This window comes from Photinus pyralis, unplaced genomic scaffold (assembly GCF_008802855.1).
Source record: "Photinus pyralis isolate 1611_PpyrPB1 unplaced genomic scaffold, Ppyr1.3 Ppyr1.4_LG3b, whole genome shotgun sequence".
Taxonomy (NCBI): Eukaryota; Metazoa; Arthropoda; class Insecta; order Coleoptera; family Lampyridae; genus Photinus; species Photinus pyralis.
In genome coordinates this window covers 25,351,570-25,371,467 of record NW_022170510.1, presented here as the reverse complement: position 1 = coordinate 25,371,467, position 19,898 = coordinate 25,351,570, and the positions used below count along the sequence as shown (strand labels likewise).

The 19,898-nt window shown below is 36.8% G+C and overlaps 1 protein-coding gene across 1 annotated transcript; it reads left to right on the top strand.

Annotated features, from left to right (window-relative positions):
* Positions 1–5,677: 5,677 nt before the first annotated feature.
* On the top strand, positions 5,678–19,224 carry LOC116166479 (acetyl-coenzyme A transporter 1). Its single transcript, XM_031481432.1, has 8 exons — positions 5,678–5,832; positions 5,907–6,152; positions 6,201–6,624; positions 6,671–6,885; positions 7,346–7,487; positions 18,317–18,483; positions 18,532–18,756; positions 18,823–19,224. Exons 2-8 carry the CDS (start codon positions 5,943–5,945, stop codon positions 18,991–18,993), a joined length of 1,554 nt encoding a protein of 517 aa, XP_031337292.1. The 5' UTR covers positions 5,678–5,832; positions 5,907–5,942; the 3' UTR covers positions 18,994–19,224.
* The last annotated feature ends 674 nt before the right edge of the window (positions 19,225–19,898 follow it).

Below are 19,898 nucleotides of genomic sequence, written 5' to 3'. Positions count from 1 at the left end.
CTATTTTTCATTAAAACTGTATAGACTTCGACGATAGGCGGCTCATTTGAAAGAGAATGGGGTAAGGATCTCGTGCCTACCGGTATTTTTTCCTGGTCCTAGCATTAATATTATTAGAAAGAAAATACGCTCTCGTCATTTATGTTTGCATAATGACTTTTGAAACTTTTATGAGATATTATACAGACTATTCAATTCATCTAACATTTGTCACATTTCAACCAGTGAAATGTCTCGATTTCAAATTGCTGCGCCAATGGGAAGGAATTATAGTGATAATTGCACGTGTGGTATTTCAGCGATAATTTCACGTGTGGTATTTCAGCGATAATTTCACGTGTGGTATTTCAGCGACAATTCAATGCGATTATTCAATGACATTTGTCAAACTTCCACCAGTGAAATGACGCGAAATTTTGTCGTATTTACCCGAACATTCTTCTTAGTTTGTTAATCAATTTCGACAACCGTCTTATCACCACATCTTTTAATTTAATCACTCATAACGAGTTAGCTTGGAGCACAAAAGTTCGAATAGAATCAATAGCAAAATGAAAAGCAACTTCCATAATTTATTTTGACGTTTATTGTTGTCATGGAAATACATTCGCGTGGGTAATTATGCTTAATTTTTCTTTTGATTCATTGAATAGTCCTCCGAATACCATTCGTAGTCGAAGTATTTGTAGATTATTTTTGAGCTGCTGCTCCACTCATGCTAGTTACTAGCATTCGTGACAGCACCTCAAAAATATTCGACAATACTTCGATTACTTATGGTATTATATATGAATGTTCTTCAAATATTCTAATTTTAATATCAAAAGAATATTCAAAGAATAATCCGAGAACATCTTTTAAGAATGTACCTGATGGTATAGGTATTTATAGAAAATGTTCTTGGCATATGGTTTCACATTTAGGGGTTTTGGTTTTACTCGCAAATATTAAGATGCTCGTCATGCACGATATTGAATCGATCTCGGAATCGATATAACCTCATTGTTTTCAATTTATATCGTCTGTGTTTAGTCGATTATTAATTTGATTCTACCATGCCGCGTATCAAAAAATCTGTTTTCTAATTATGTGTTTCAAATAAATTCATGTAGGTGTGACTCTATAGTCAGGGAGACATTTCTGATGAAGGCTCTCTAAATCATGTCTAAAGGCCGGTCCAGATACGCTACGTTTTGCACAACGTTTTGTCCTGCGCAGTCTTAAGACGGAATGAAAACGTTGCAATTTTAGAGCAATTTTAGAGCGTATAGATACCTAATTGGAAAAAAGTGAAAATCGACATTTTTATAAAGTTCATATATTTTAGTAATAAAGGGAGCTACCGAAAAAAGTTTCAAATAAAAGTTCCAAGATTGAATGGGATAAATTCAATGGATGTAGAAATAAAATTTTGAAAATGGCGGTTCGCGAGATATTGACAAGACTTCCTTATTTTAAATGGACGCCATATTGGATTTATACTTTACTCGATAGAAAAATCAATTACAAAACCAGTGATAACAATCAGGCTTGCATTTTTGCCTTAAAGTTTACAATGTATTTCTTATGGCACAATAATTCCATGGCTACCTAACTGTGATTTAAACCAAATTCGTTCGTTTATAATTGTCGCGCATAGTCACCATCGACATGGCCATGGAATTATTGCCATAATTGTAAACTTCAAGGCAAAAATGCAAGGTTGACTCCCAAATGAAATATTAAGTGTTTAGTGTACTTATACTGGTTTTGTAATTTTTTTCTCTTTCGAATGACGTACAAATTAAATGTGGTGTCCATTTAAAATAAGGAAGTTGTCAATATCTCGAAAGCCGCCATTTTAAAAAATGGTTTTCTACGTCCATTGAATTTATCTCATTTGGATCTTGCAACTTTTATTTGAAACTTTTTTCGATAGCGCTCTATTGTTACTAAAATATTTGAACTTTTTTAAAAAGGGCGAATGTATGGAAAAACGGAAAGTCAGTATCCCGATGGTTAGTCGCAATTCGCATATTATTGCTCTGTGCCACCGACCTGGGAATCGAGTGACCAGTGTGGTAAAAATGAGGAAACTGGAGAAGAACGATTTTTTGACTGTTTTTGAACTTTTTAGGCACCATATTGGTATTTAGGCCCCACCCCGGGCATATATGGCGTTGCGGGAGGTCCTTAAATGTTAACTTTACTATATAAATAAATATTGGACGCCTACAACAGGCCAGAATGAATGGTTTATATTTTAAAAAAATGAAGGTTTATTTTGTCTATCTACGTTTATTTTAGAAAAGGAATTATGCTTAGTTGTACGTACTTACATAAATTATATAATGTGTATATCAAAATATGTCTAGATTATATGATGAACATTCCCAAATATTCTTAAATGAACATGCACTGTACCTATGTGCTGTGAATGTTGCTTATTTACATTAAAGAATGTACATGGAATATATATATATATATGATGCAGAGAACATTCGAGAGTATATTCCATACGTATATTCAGAATATTCAGGGAATGTCCGATTTAGTGACAAAATAATATTCTTAAAATGTTCCTAGAATAAATTGGAACATTTATTCCGAAAATGCCTTTGGATTATTTATAGAACATTCAGTGGCTGTCTGGGGGGTGGCCTTTTTTTATAACAACCTAATTAATTTGTTAGATACTATATGAAGTGTAGCTAAGGTTGTTAAATGTTTGTGTTAGAGTATAGTGGATTTCATGTGTACCTATTGTGTGAATAAATGTTACATATTGGACCTGCTTAAATTTATGAAGATTTACGTGCAGATGCTGAAAAATTGGTCAAATTAGATATTCAAATCTTATACTTTCAATGGTTGTAGTTGGCAATTGAAATCTTTAATCCGTCATTCTGTTTACATAGTCATTTACATGCGTTTACTCAACGAAAGGAATTAATTTCTACCAAACCATAGTCCTCCTCCTCGAGCTCTTATCGTGTTCATTTATATCTTCAAAACGGATTGTCAGAAGAAGGTACTCACAAAGGTCGATTGGGGCATCTGCAAGAGACATATACATTGGTGATGTCAAAACTTTTAGAGCGAATATCTCGAAAAGGAGGAAAGTACCCACAAAGGCAAAATGATTTGTCTGGACGAGACATCTATTGGTGAAGTCGAAGCGAATATCTTGAAAACGAAGTGTCGAAAGAAAAGAGTAGCAAAGTATTCTCTGTTTAACAGGAAACGCGTACCTACTGAACATCGAGAACAAGGTACGACTGTACACGTCGGTCGTTCCACCAACGGCATCGATTGAATCTAGACATGCACACCATCAAAGAAATTTATCATAAACAGCGGTGAAGATTTTTGGCAGCCTGCGAGGTGAGGTCTTTGGCTAAGTATACCTACGAGTTTTGTCATGGAAGATTTGGGAAGGGTTTGTTACGTTCCCTTTGAGCAAACGTAACAGGGCAAGGATACTATATAATATAAGGATTGCTCGATCACTGAATTTTTTCGCCGCGTGTAGTGACGTCACTCGCGGACCCAGTACCAGCGCATGCTTTGATTAAGGCCGATTCCCATTATAGCAGCAACTTATCGGCAGCATCGAGCAACGCGGCGCGGTGAAAAGCTGCTCTCAATTGATCGCATGTAAATAAGTAGATCCGTTTTCACCTAGGCAGAGCGGTGCAGAGCAGGGCGGCGCGGTGCAGCGCAGCAAATTTTAAACGCGTCGGGAAGCATTGGAATAAGCGGCGCTGCTTTGAAACGCGCCGCTCTGCGTGTAGACGGATAAGTGGGAATCGCGGAGCGAAGCAGATCAGCGTGGTGCTGCGGCTTGTGAAAAGCATTCATTTGTCTTTTGTGTTGAGCTTGCGTGTGTTAGGGGATTCGCTATGGACGGACAAAGAATAGAAAAATTAATTGTACTCGTCCGCTTTCTTTTTCTTCTTTTTTCGTCGTGTACATGGCATAGTGCCGCTATAAATATTGTGAAATCATCTGGTGATGATGACGATGATGGCTCTTCTTCGAGCGTGTAAGAATACATTCTCCCTTAAACTGAACACAAACAGAAACGCTGCTTCGTCACGCTTCCAAATGGTGCTTAAGTGGGAATACCCCTCTACAATTTGCTGCTAGCGACGCGCCGCGCTGCTCTGCGCTGCGCCGCTCGGTGCTGTTCTAATGAGAATCGACCTTTAGGATTACCATAAAATACGTTCAAATGGGTGTTGTAGGCAGGCATTTAAATTAGAAACGCTTGCAGCACCATATCCATTCCTTGCGTATTAATCCATCGGTTTTAGGGAAGTTATGGTAAATGACTTCCGGGTTAGTGATTTTTGTGCAAACACGGCTGTTGTTACAGTCTAATATTGCACATCGGCGTCTTGGCGTCCATGCAAATACGTTCTCAACTTAGCAAATTATAACTGTCAATTCTGGCAGCCAGGTCCGTTGGTGACGTCACATATGACTTAAACTTGGGCAACATTACAAGTATAGGGATCGAGCAACCCTTATATTATATAGTATCCTTGGTAAAAGGGAGTATGTTGTGTTTTAATACTTCAATTCAATCATATGTCACATGATTGCGATGAGGGATTGCGGATGGATAGCGTTATCGCAAATTAGTAGGTACAAGAGACACTTAGTCCATCAGACCTCGAGGTGCGAACGCATCAGGGCGTCGATTCCCGAAGATGTGCTTTGTTCACATCGATTGACCTTGATGTGCGAACGTGAATGTAACTACATTCTCGAACCTACCACATAGTGCGATAAGTTGATCGAACGCAACGACTGGTCTAGACCACTCGCGTTCCGTGAAAGTCATGCGCAGTTGCAGCTACAGGACGGATCTTGCAGCTGTTTTGCTATAGAGGTTATTCAGTGCCCTAACCTATATAAATTCACATATTTTCTGTGAAATAAAACATGGAATTGTTCGAGGATTTTCTGGTTATTAATAACAGTATCCATAATGCAAATACAAAACTGATAATTGACAGTTCAATTCTTGTCTGTGATTGGTTAGCGCATAAAGTTTGTCCACGATTCGGGAATGCAGCTAAACTTGAACTTATCCCTATCGTATACGATCATGAGTCATGACGTCATGGCAGCCGGTCACATCACATGCACATCACGGAGCATATCGACTAACTTCGGAAATCGATGCCCAGTATAGTACTTTCAGAAACTTACCGTTAAGACTGCCTTCATTGGCGATTTTTAGCCGCGCGAATAGCAGCACGCGACAACAGCGCGTGCGCCCAACGTTGATAATGTTATCATGTACATTACGCTACTTTGCTCTTCGACCATTTAACCCTCCCAGACTTTGCCCGCGCGGCTGACTAGTATAGCAAAATTTGCAAAATGAAGTGTTTCTTCGTCAGAATTCATTCCCCCATTGACACTTGACTGACTTGACGTTCCCAGCCGCGCTCGGTTTTGTCGCGTCTCTTGGGATTCAGCTGAGTTGCACAGCTAAAAATCACCAATGGAAAAGTAGTCTAAACGTAATTAGGAATTCACTTTTAAAACCTGATAAGAAACCTGAGATGTTATTGAAAGATAACGGTCTTAATTACCTAGTAGTCGTTAAAATTTGAGTTAATTGTTATAGCCCGTTTGAGAAGTTTATGTAATGGAAATATGTTAATGTGGGATTAGACGTGGGCGTAGCCACAGTATCAGATGTGGCTACGGCAGCGTGGGAAATTCATTTAAAATTATGGTCTTCGGATCTGCGAAACTTGTTATGTTCGATTAATCTGTGAAAAGGGCAATTAATCCATTTTGTTATCACAAAAATAGAAAAACTCGACAATAAAGGTAAATTCCAGCATGTCATCATTCATACAAAACAGGTTGTTGTATTTTAAAGACTGACGTGGCTCTTCTTGTAGGTTATCTTGTACACAATCCTTGACAAATAGTTAATAATGGAAAGAAGGAAAAGCGGCAAAGAAGAAATGTCCTCAAAGATTGAAAATGGTGAGGTGGCACACATCCACGGAAAAGCAAACATTAAAGGGGACGAAACGAATATTGCATTGTTATTGTTTTTATATACCTTACAAGGCATTCCGTTGGGGTTAAGTGCAGCGATACCAATGATTTTACAAAATCGTGGGGTCACATATAAAGAACAGGTAGGTGTCTTTTGCACCGACAAATCCAATTAAACACGGTTGTTTCAGGCTGAGTTTAGTTTTGTCAACTGGCCCTTTAGTGTGAAATTGTTATGGGCACCAATAGTCGACTGTATGTTTTCCTCAAGAATAGGACGTAGAAAATCTTGGTTAATACCGACCCAGTATTTAATTGGAGGGTTTATGTTGCTACTAAGCTCTCAAGTAAATCGATGGTTAGGTGACGACGGTCATCCTAACATCGGAATACTCACCTTACTGTTTTTCGCGTTGAATTTCCTGGCGGCCACTCAAGACGTCGCCGTGGACGGATGGGCGCTGACTATGCTTAAAAAGTGTAATGTCGGTCACGCCTCCACGTGTAACACAGTGGGGCAAACTGCCGGATTCTTTTTCAGCTACGTACTGTTTATGGCGTTAGAGTCGGCCACTTTCTGCAATAACTATCTGCGTTCAGTTCCGGAGAAAGACGGTACGGTTGCGACGGCGGTAAACGGTTCTAATACATTTTACTTTAGGTATGGTGACGCTTTCCGGCTTCCTGTACTTTTGGGGTTGGGTTTTCGTAGTTACCACGACTCTTGTAGCTGTGATGAAGAGCGAACGGGAAACTCACGATGCCGAGCATCAGAATGTGCCCGAACGCGACCTGAAGAATGCATATTCACTTTTAGTAGAAATATTAAAATTGAAACCGATCAGACTGTTAGTGCTGATTCTTCTCACTGTTAAGGTAGGTATCGCAAACAAAAAATACAGGTGCACCATAAAAAATGCTTATTGGTATAAATCACAAGTGACTAGAAAGTTTGGTTGATTCGTTACCAGAAAGTTTGTAGGTAGCTAATGACACAAATTTGCACATGATTGTCCTCAAATTATAGTAGTAACAATTTGATTTTGTACCAGAAATGATTTTTGAAGATGTTGCAAAATCTAATTGCAACAGTACTTAATTGGTACACCCAACCATTTCAAAAATTTTCTTTATTCCCAAAAGAATAGGGCCATATATCATGCTCTTTTTTATTAACATGCTTATACATTTTATAAATTTTGAGCGCTGCTGATTTTTGAGGTATTCTAGTCTCAAATGAAATGCCTTCGTAGAGTTGGAGCGAAATTAGCGCCTAATTCATAATTTGAAAGTGATTCCTGTGCACCACTATCTACTTAAATGTCAAATGTTTCAGATTGGATTTTCAGCAACCGACAGCGTTATGACGCTCAAACTGGTAGAGACTGGCATTCCGAAAGAACAATTGGGACTGATGGCTGTGCCTCTAATACCGTTACAAATAGCACTGCCCCTTGTTATATCAAAATACACAACTGGTAAGTAGCTTTTCTCGTGATTGATCACAAGTGTTTTTTTTGTGGTCAAGTCTAGAGACTTTTTAGTCAATCTATCCTAAACAAAAATGAATCACTAAAATATATGTACGCACAACTTCAGACCGACAGCACCTCGGAGAGCACTAAATTAGATAATTGTTTTTTTTGTGTTTGTTATCATGAAGACAAGGTGTGTATAAACGATAATTTCCGAAAAAAAGTACGGAAAGATGTAAGAAAACAATTTTTCTCTTTTCCTTCATTTTAAATCGTAATATAACTAGTAGATGGCGCCAAAGCGAGATCTAATATGTGTAGAAGACCATACCGTCGATTTGAGGCGAAACAATAGAAAGTTAAATGTATCAATTACATATGCCCGTGAAGGTTTCTGATGTAGTAAACGTGGGCGAGGTGAGGCGGAGCAGCTGCTGAAAGATAACTGATTCTGATTCTGAAGTCTTACATAAAGTACATAAAATACATTGTTAATTAGCCGGACCTTCTCCAGTCCAGAAGGTATCTGAAGGTCCTGATGGATACGGTAACTTTAAACTAAAGTTGTATTTCGAGATGAATGCTGCCAAGTATCTTTATCACTTCAGCATCTACCTCTGCACGAGCGAAAAAGTTAATTACACTTAAAAATAAGTCAGGTTTGTACACAAAAGAATTGAAGTCACTAATCAATCGAAATGCGTTTAAACAATCAAATGAAAATTAATAACTGCCCACTCTCAAACAAATCAAAATAAGAATAAAATTTACATTGAAAGCAAATGAAACCAAATGCAAGGATCACTTACCTCGACAAACAGCTGAAGACAACATAATTTACAATAAGTAATTTCAATTAAAACTAAAAACAGTACCTTTTTGAAATGGCACAAATCTTACACAAAAATTGACAAAGTTAGAACAAATTGAACTATACTGACTGGATACCTCGCCGGATACAGAAGGCAAAGGGGCATTTTTACCATGAACCTGTATGGACTGATCAAAATGCAAAATCAACGAAGCTAAATCAAGAAACTACTTCCTTCATATAACAAGCTATCATTTAGAAGTTGCAGACATCGAAATTATAACATTAGTAACTGCATTGTTTCAAGATGTAACGTATTTCCAGCGGTGTCTCTATACAGGGTCATTCTTGACGAGCGTCAGTTAGAAAGATATGGAAAACCTTTGAAAATTAAGCTGAACTGATAAGTCCTTTAAAGGTTTTGGCACATGATGAATGAACTAAAATATTTTCAAAATGGCGCCACTTCCGGAAATACCGGAAGTAGCCATCAACTTTGTTATTTTAAATAGGGACCCCCTATTTTTTCTACATTTTCGGATTCTACGTCGAATTTGGAGTACAACGATACCCCATAGTTGACTCTTTGCTCCAAGGGCTTCGCCGATATTCAAGTTTTTGTGTCAAAAATTGAATTTGCAGGGGTAACTTTAAAAATTTATTATTCGAAAACGGTGAGATATATTGCAAAACGATTTTAAATGCTTTATTCTCTTGTAAATTAAGTTATTCTGACGAATACAGGTTTGACTTCAAATGTGTATCACAAGTTGATACACGTGACGCCATAAAAAGTCTAAGAAACAGCAAATCCAGAGATACCCATGGTTTAAGTATTACTTTGATCAAACGTAATGTTAGTGCGTTTGTAGAGCCCATAACCAAACTGGCAAATCTGATAATCAAAACAGGTATTTTTCCCGTTACCTTGAAAATTGCTCTATAGTTATTCCTCACTTAAAAAAAGGCTTAGATGCACAGGAAATCAACAATTACAGACCGATTTCTAATCTACCGGTGCTTAGTAAAGTAATTGAAAAAATTCTTTATAAACAACTGGTAACTCATTTTGAAAACTACAACATCTTTTATCGACACCAATATGGTTTCCGTAAAAATAGATCAACCTCTGACGCAATTAACAACTTAGTGTCAAAAGCGTTACAGAGTTTCGAAAATAAACAACATACGGTTGCCGCGTTTGTCGATTTGTCCAAAGCTTTCGATTGTGTAGACCACAATATTTTAATACGGAAGCTTGGGCACATTTATAGACTTGGCATTCGGAGCACTTCTTTAGTTATGTCTTTTCTAACTGACAGATACCAATGTGTCAATTATAATAATTCAGTGTCCAACAAATTGCCGATAAAGCGTGGTGTACCGCAAGGGTCTATTCTTGGTCCCCTGCTATTCTTAACTTACATTAATGACCTCCCTGCATGTCTACCCGATAATGTACACTGTATACTGTACGCCGATGATGCAACGATAATTTCTACTGATCAGAACTCTAAAAATGCATACTCTACCATTCAAGAGTGCATCAAGATTATTGACGTATGGTGTGCCAATAACACCCTAAAACTAAACCATGATAAGACTAATGTCTTGCCATTATCATTGAGGAAAAATATTCCCAATAGTGAATTAAAAACTAGTTTCCTAGGTTGTGTTATCGATGCCAAACTAGATTTCAACCATCAGTGCAGAAGTCTAACAAAAAAGTTGCACAGGTCAATATTTCTATTAAATCGACTACGAAGCAATACTTCCCTAAATACAATTCGATCTGCTTACTACGCTTTTGTTCATTTGTTACGCAATCCTTGCTTGGGGCCACAGTTCCCACTGGCGGTGTATTTTTAGATTACAACGCAGAGCTGTTCGCGTAATAGGGGCATTGGATATAGAGAAGATTGCCAAAAAACGTTTGTTAAACTACAAATCCTGACTGTCCCGTGCATTTATATTTTAGAAGCCGTATGTTATACTAAACGTAATAAATCTCAGAACATACTGCAACATGAAATACACCAACATGACACTAGGAACAAAAATAACATACGCGCTGAATTTTGTAGGCTACGCAAATCGCAAGATGGTATTTTGTACCAGTCGAAATTTTTATATAACTGTTTGCCCCCACACATAAAACAATTACCGTTGCCTAAGTTTAAAAACAAAATTAGGAATTTTTTATTGTCGAAAGCTTTTTATACGTTTGATGAGTTTGTGAATAACTGTAAATGTCTTTAGTTTCTTTTTATTCTATGAATGTAAACCTAAATGTTTTTGTGTTAGTTTAGAATTATGTACGACAAGTGTAAGTGTAAACACACAGTAGCACAATATATCATATTATTATTATTATTATTAAGGAAAGATCGAATTTTCTTATGGTATGCGTAACCGTCTAAAAAAGTGAGACTACGTCACTTTTTCAAACCTCTCAACTTTTAAACTTTTAAATATCCGTAACTCCATTTTTTCAAATGGCAGCCCCCATTTTGTTCTTCACCCTTGTTTTCCTTTTTCCCAGACCTTTAATTTGATGCAAAATGTCAAAAGCTGCTTCAAACGGTTTCCGAGGTATTCCATGTTTTAGTTACTTCTTGTGGAAAGTTGATAAAAAAATTAAATCGCTTGATGTTATTCTTTTGTTTTTATTATGATAATGTTTAAACGTCAAATTTTTGCTGCTTGAACTTATACTTCTCGTCAATAATGGCTCGTTTGGGTTACACTAATGAAGATTTTTTGAATTTAATATTAATACACGGTGAATGTAATCGAGTAGCTGCCAGGAAAAAGCAGCGACAATTTGACGTTTAAACATTATCATAATAAAAACAAAAGAATAACATCAAGCGATTTATTTTATCAACTTTCCACAAGAAGTAACTAAAACATGGAATATCTCGGAAACCGTTTGAAGCAGCTTTTGACATTTTGCATCAAATTAAAGGTCTGGGAAAAAGGAAAACAAGGGTGAAGAACAAAATGGGGGGTGCCATTTGAAAAAATGGAGTTACGGATATTTAAAAGTTTAAAAGTTGAGAGCTTTGAAAAAGTGACGTAGTCTCACTTTTTTAGACGGTTACGCATACCATAAGAAAATTCGATTTTTCCTTAATAAAGCATTTAAAATCGTTTTGCAATATCTCTCACCGTTTTCGAATAATAAATTTTTAAAGTTACCCCTGCAAATTCAATTTTTGACACAAAAACTTGAATATCGGCGAAGCCCTTGGAGCAAAGAGTCAACTATGGGGTATCGTTGTACTCCAAATTCGACGTAGAATCCGAAAATGTAGAAAGTTAGTTGGTGGCTACTTCCGGTATTTCCGGAAGTGGCGCCATTTTGAAAATATTTTAGTTCAATTCATCATGTGCCAAAACCCTTAAAGAACTTATCAGTTTATCTTCATTTTCAAAGGTTTTCCAAATCTTTCTAACTGACGCTCGTCAAGAATGACCCAGTATACGCGAACGGTACTGGTCGTTTGAAATTTTGAAAGCAGACATCTCACAGTAGATACAAAAAACCTAGGTCCCGTACTCGGTCCCGTATAATGAATGACACTTTTGGAAGTTCAATTCAAATTGCGCTCACCCAAAAGTACGTAATCCGACGGTAAATGTCCGTGTCGTATAAAAATGTTATTTGCACACAATCAGACGTGCAACGAAGTACAAAATGACACATTCATTCACCTATAATGACAAAGTTTAATTTGTGTCTTTTTAATTTAAACTGTTGACCGTATTCGAATTAAACTGTAGACGCAGTTTTAATCTTTGTTTCCACTATTGTTCGTATTTAACGTAACACCTAAGCCGTAAATTTTCGTTTGTGAATGAGGGTCACTAAACTTTCATTCATGCGTTTAAAACTACTACTTTATCCTTCGCAACAATATTTCTTCCCGGATTATCTCGAACTGGTCACAAGAATTTGATTCACGCACGTTTTTAATTTTACTAACTTCGTTACCGGATCGGCGCGAGTTCTCCGAACAAAAACGATTAACACTCTAATCTTCGAGTGCCGCCCCGACTATAAACCCACCTTGTGGTAATTGGCATGTGCTTACCCAACTTCGCCCACGGCAACGCGTATTTTACACAAAAAACAAAAGCACCATACGGTAAACCATAGGTGACCGATTTCTCTGCACTAACCAGTTCACGCCAATTTTTTGTCTCTGTACTCCCCAACCAACCAATTTTGCACTACTTTTCGTTTTTGAGTGACACCCTTTCCGAGACGAAAACCGGCTTCACCAATAACAACAAGTTTACACAACCAATCAAATCTCTTGACATCTATAAATCGACTCACCCTGGCGTAATTGCTCGCTGATACTACGCTTCGTAGCAACTTCGATAACGGGTGCTATATAAACAAAATCAACCAATTAAAATTTGAATCCAATAAAATCCGTTAACGGGTTCCCGTTACTGGTGTTCAGGTTAAGGGTTTCTTCTTATACTAAAACATGTATTCCTGTCTAAATACACAATTTCACACTTGTTAGGTAACAAAGTAGGTATATGATGCATAGGGTTCACCTCAAATTCTTTCACACTTCTGCGACTAGGTCTTCATTTAATGGAGGTCGTAGCATGAACCTGGGCATGAATTTTGCGTTTTTGAGTACCTACTTTGGTGTTTCACGATGTATAGGTTTGAAATTGTTACCTCCACGTTGGTTACGCCAATGATGTTGATTTTTCTTACTGACTCGTTGATTTGTAATGGGGGTTTACAGTATAGTTGAATTCCGCAGTTCTAATTTAATAAGCGTGTACCTGAAACCATAAAACATTTTTTTTGACAGTAAAAGTTTATTTAAAAATAGAGGCTGATTAGCAAAAAAATAATGAATATGTGCGGTTTTAAAGGTTTATTCAAAACGATATGATTGTGGCGGGCTCTGTGACGTAATAAGCCCGACCAATCAACTCCTAGAACCATTCAGATGACATAACGACTTGGCAATATTGCAGGAGAATGGCATTTATAACTTGCGTCATCTGTCACAGGCACTTGTCACTTTCGTGCTAGTTGCAGTTAAACATCCCTCTCAAAACGTCAAATGTGACAAACGTCAGACCCTCGCGTAAGGTTGCCAGCTCACTTCTACGTGATTGGTTGTAGGTTTGTGACGTATTTAGTCTGAAGCGTTTCAAATTCGGAATAAAAACACAGCTTTTCCATAATTTATTTTGGGTTTATTTTACTCGCAAATAAAAATTGAGGACACACGGGTCTTTTTATTTTTAATGTACTTTGTGGATCAGAAATAAAAAATGAAGGCGGGATGGCCCCATGCTCCTTAGGTTATTAACTCGTATAAAACTGTTTTGTTTTGCCCATATAAAAACTTGTTATGTATTATTCTCACAAGAAAACGCCAATTTTAAATATCCCATCAAAATCAAAATCGATATGTTACTTGAATTATATCTTGAAATCAATAAATAGGTGCAGATCTTCCTAACTGACAAAACTAATCTACATAAATCTAAATCAATACAAAATTTGAATTAATATTCTAATGATAAATTGAATTATGATTTACCCTAAAGTCTTATGCGCATATAAATACGCTATAAAGGATTGTTCAGAGGAACGTAAACGTAATTCAGTTTATTTAATATACGTCGAATACAAGACGTACCTTATCTCAGTCAAACAGCTAATGTAACTGTGACGTCACAGGAAAATGCAGGTAAACGACAAAGGCAGGATTGTTATCACGAAAGCCTTCTTCCAACCTTACATCTTTTTCACAGCAATCGTCAAATTGATTCTTCATAAAATAATACGTGTTGACAAGGAAAAACGAAAGCTTTTCGTGCAAAAATGGCTGCTTCCTTCGTAAGCACCCCAATTGGGAAGTAAGTAGACTAACCGCAATACCTCTTCTCGCCGGTCTACTGGCGTTGCAAATTGGTTCTATTCGTTGATCAATTGTTGATGTGTGTGGAAAAACACTTTTGAAATAATATTTGGCATCTTTTACACTAAATTTAACAATTGAATACCACGTGCAAAGCTCGCCTTGCCTGCTACACGCGCCTCGTGAATGCGAATGCACGCAGTCGCCTCATGTTCCCCTGCGAAACCTAATTCTTTTTAAATTTAAATTACAAATAGAAAAATATACTTATTCCCTGTAATGTTTGGTTGAAAACCTCCATATACATGGTAATTCAAAAATATATAATTATTTGGGTAACCAGCTCAGTATATGCAGCAGTTTTGGACATGGCGGACTAGCTACATTTTGAAATGTTTACCGGAACTTTGCTCCATAGTAGTTTTCCAAGCAATACAATTCTATTCAAAACCTGTCACTAAAAGTAAGTAAGCAATAAAGTATTCTACCATATTTCAGGAACCTTTATTGTAACGTCAATTGTGATGGTTCTGCAAAAATCTCTGAATTAAATTTAATCTTTTAGCCAGTGTACAGTGTGCTAAATGTCATAAATAATTTGTATCTTTACGCATGAATTAAATTAATTAAATTTCGTCTGCTAAAAACTCATTACCGCAACCGAGCAAGATGCAGTTATACGTTTTACAATTAAATACACAAATCTGAAATAAACAATTTACAATAGCGATCAAATTAAACAAGAAAATATTACGCAATATCAAACAATTCTAAAAGGAGAAATAGATACTGAGACAACAAATTCAAGTACAATAAACTAACGTTGTGCTTATTCTTAAATAATTCCCCGAGTTTACGCTTAATAAATTTGGTGTCCCGTCGTTATTTTGGTGTTTAGACCGAAATAACGTCTGCATGACGTTTTATTTTATTTATTATTTATTTATTATCCCTCTCTTGTTGTGGGCCCTCAACAGGCTTGCGCCCATTTACAGAGTGACCCGCATAATGATTTTCAGAGGTGCCTCTGCAGAAGGTCTTAAGTTGTTCTATACTACTTCGGTATTTACCTTACTAATTAGGAAAACTGCAGGAAAACCTAATTCTGAGTAGCCGCCGTAGCCGGTAGAATGCTCGGAACTGGTCTAAGGCAATTTCCATCTCTGCCACAGATGAAAAATTCACCTCAACCCAGGTTCGAACACCCGACCTCCGGATTTATAGCCCAACGCCCTACCACTGAGCCATAAACCCGACCGTTTATGTGCATCAACTGTCAACGTTTCCTACCGCCAACTGACTCCCAGAGGGTTACCTACAGTTGATCTCGCCCACACAGCCGCAATCACCAAATACAACATACCGATTTATATGTGCAATGCTACCAAGGTTTTGCCCTCAGAACAACCCGAGATTTTTATGTGCACCATTTTCTCTTCCTCTTGAAATACTTTGTTTACAAAAGCCAATACACGCGATTGACACTGTCATCGGACTGACAAAGCAAAATGTCACAAATGGATAGCAATTTGGAAGATTTATTTTCAATTTTGCTTGAAGATCACAGTTTGTATTTAAACACCGAAAAAACCTCGCGAAACCTCGACGCGCGGTCCGCAGCTTGCATAATCCAGAGGACTTGGCGAAAATTCTACGCCAAACGGATCTTTTCGCATTTACGTGCCATGCTCTACAATTTCTCCGTCGAAAATCCCTCGAAGCTGCTAAAACGAATTAATTCGGTGGAGGGCAAGGCGTTCGAGCGGATGAACGTTAACGTTGTGTTTCGTTTGGACGGCCAAACTTTTCCGCCGGTTATCGTGTATAAACTGTTCAGCAAGCAGGTTGTTATCAACGTGTGTGACGACGAGAAAATGAAGAAGAGCAGGCGGCGGACGAAGGGGGCGAAGAGAAAGACCAGCGATTGGGGAATGTTTTACGTTTATCGCGCGAGAAAGAAAACCAAACGCGTAGCGGGGCGAAATAAGTTTGTTTTCCAATTTAATGGGGAGCAAAGACGCGTTAAGAAAGGAAACATCAAATGGATTCACGATGTTTATAATATCTAACTTTACAGTATTTATTTTCTACTTTGTAAATGATTTTTAATAAGATTCTTCAAAGGGTTCATGGTCATGCTGTCAACTTCATATGTATGTACTTAATTTAGACCTTTCCCCACTCAATCCACTATACAATCACAAACAGCCATACCTTACCTGGGATTCGAACCCAGGACTCTTGTAGTCAAAGTTGTAGCTACTAACATAACCTCATCTGAGCTACACAGGTCGGCTACATGGCTCCCCTCCTCTGATGCCCCGTCACCCTCTGATCTCGAGATCTCGAATAAGAGTCGCGCGGGAAGGTTTTAGTTTGTACCAACCAATTTATTTCGATGAGACCTTTCATTATAATACCAAAGATGCACGTTTTACTTTCAAAAACACCATCTCATTTGACAATCAACCTTTACCTCAATTGTTCCGTGTAAATACGGGATGATAAGAAAGTAGAAATTACAAAATATACTTAACCTCCTTCAAATCTTACCTGTCGATGCAACACACTGTATAGTAATGACTTTTCGACAAAATTTCTGCATCGTTCCATGTGTTCACTCTCTATTTTCGACACTTCTATAGGAAAATATTGTCAATTTCAGAATGACCCTATATTTTCCGAGTTTTTTTTTAGTGAAACAGTAAAATTTTTATAACAAAAGTTTATTTATAAGGATTGTTGAATGTTCTGGCGTTTTCAAAATAAGCATACATGGTCAGGTAGAATAGTTATCGGATTTTTTTTAATGGAACAGCTTGTATATTATATTTTAAAAGATAACCTATTAAATTTTCTTTTCAAAAATATAACACTAAACAATTCAGTATTGGCTCAAATCGATTAAAAAAGAGTTAAAAATCAAAAAACTTTACAAATTTTTTAATCATTGGAAACCTTTTTTAATTCTTCATTTTTAATCTTTTTGAATATTTTTTTGAATTTTTTTGAACCACTTGAATCTTTTCATAAATATAAATTCATTAGTTCAAATCGATTAAAAGGATTTCCAATTTTTTTAAATCAAAAATCTTTAAAATCGTTTTTAATCATTCTTTGTTTTTAATCTTTTTTAATTTTTTGAACCCTTTGAATCTTTTCGAAAATATAATACTAAAAAATTCAATATTGTTCCAAATGGATCAAAAAACAATTTAACAGTTTTTCTTAACAATCAAAAATATTTTAAGAAATTTTTAATCATTTGAACCTTTTTTAATTCTATATTTTTAATAATTTTGAATCTTTTGTAAATTGTTTGAACCGCTTGAATGTTTTTTCAAATCATCCCTAGTGTATTTTTTGAAAGAGAATTTAATGTTATCTTTTGAGATTAAAATAGTATAGTGGAGGGTTTTCCATGAAAAAAATGAGGGTAGGTCCGATAACTGACTCCGTGTACTTATTTTGAAAATGCGGGATTATTCAACAATTATTATAAAGAAACTTTTGTAATAGACATTTTGTTGTTTCGTTTAACTAAGAAATGATTAATTTATTTACTTGCCATTTCACGAAAACAAATTTTAAATATTACTTCCGAAATGTATAGTTTCTTGATATTTTCAATGATCTCTTAAGCGAGAGAATATTTTTAAGTTTCACGCCAAAAGACCACATGAAGCCTATATGACTTGTTTGATAAAACTAACAATTATGGAGATACTCTATCAAAGTGTTGAAAATGCGACGGAACGGGCTCGAGCGTCATCAAACGGGAACACAAGCAACAAGCATAAATTAATTAGCGGTAGGTACGGAAAATCAAATGCAGGAAAAGTAAAACAATACTCTCCTATTTTAATTAATTGTGCAACTTGCTGACGTCCTAAAAATCTGTAATTGGGCTTAAAAGTCAAATTAATTAAAAGCGCTTCTTTTGAGACTACTCATGGCCTAATCGGATGTTGTTTCAGCAACTTATTTAGTTGATTTTTACTTAACATTACGAACTAAAATTGGTTAATAATTAATTATCGGAGCCGAAATCCCCCAAAATTAATTTACTAATATAATCAAAGCCTTCAAAACACTACCGCAAATTATTTTAGGCCCCCGTCCTCTCAATCTGTACCTGAAGGCCATACCATATCGGCTATTGTTCGGCTTTGTAGCTGCGCTTGTGGTGTGGATAACACCTTACTTGGTCCCCAATCCGAAGAACGGGCTACCAATGTCCTACTACATCCTCCTTTTGATCTGCTACGCTTTGCATCAGGTACGCTCGTCCGCCCCCTCTCGCAATTATTAACGCTTCGCTTTACAGATTTGTGTTTACAGCATGTTTGTGGCAATAATGGCGTTTTTCGCCCGAATTAGCGATCCGATAGTCGGAGGCACCTACATGACCCTCCTAAATACGGTCTGCAATTTGGGCGGTAACTGGCCGGCGACTTTGGCGCTGTGGTTTGTCGACTCGCTGACGTGGAAGGATTGCGTTGGCGGAACGAATACGACGGACATCACGTGCGCGAACTTGGCTGAGACTGAGGTATCGTTGCAGTTCCTACATCAACAACTTATTCGTTTTCCTGTACTTCTAATTTAACATTTACAGTTATGCACTGGAAATGGAGGTAAATGTATAACGACGATGGACGGATATTACATCGAAACGCTTGTATGTGCCGCCATTGGTTTCGCGTGGTTATCATGGGGAAGAAAGAAATTACAGCACATTCAATCTCTCGGCGAACAGTCATGGAAAATACCCAAGCGAGTTAGGTAGTATTAATAATGGCGCACAGATTAGGTCAATTACAAAAGACTTACCCATATTTAGTAAATTTATAAACAATTTACCTGACTGCAATTGCATCATGTGTCCAGTATTTGCATTTGTTATATTGGTTTGTGAGTTTATTTATTAAGTGAAAAAATTTTTTATGTCATTGAGTTTATTGTTATTTATGATTACAGATATTGTTAATTGATTGTAAATACAAATTATTTTATTTATCGTTATTTTTAATGCACCCCAGCTTGATACATACATCAAAATATGCTTTGCGGATATAAATGTGGAAGACCTACTTAACTTCTGGAATAACTTGAGGGAGGCAAACGTACCACCTAACAAAAGAAGACCTATGAATTTTCAGGCCAGAAAATGACGTCACCCCAATCAGATACAAGGATAATATATCCTAAGTGCAATGACAAACAGTCATTAAACCACCCATCAGCACCTGTCCTTGAATCTCGATTTGGACGCACATTGGGTTCGTTGTAATTACAGATGTAAAATTGACTCTTTGATGGTGAAAAAACTCCCATGGCAGGTACTGGAATAATGTTAAAACAACGCTCGATAAATACATTCCCAGCAAACTTCTTCGTTAATTTTACTTCTTTAATTCGACTTAAACATTGGGTTTAAGCGAGGTACTCAAAATCTCTTAGAGCACTCAACTTCTACAAAACTACAACTGGAAAGACGGACTGTCTAGCAATAATACGCTCAAATACGGCAAATCACCAAAACAATAAGCGACTACGTTTCACCGCCCCTACAAAAAAACCTCGATTCACGTCTTCCTCTGCTATTTAAAACGTTCTTTTCTCTCTGTTCCCGCCTGTCTTCTGCTTTAATTTGCGTTCGAAATTCAACATCTGTGTTTTCTTGTTTTGCTG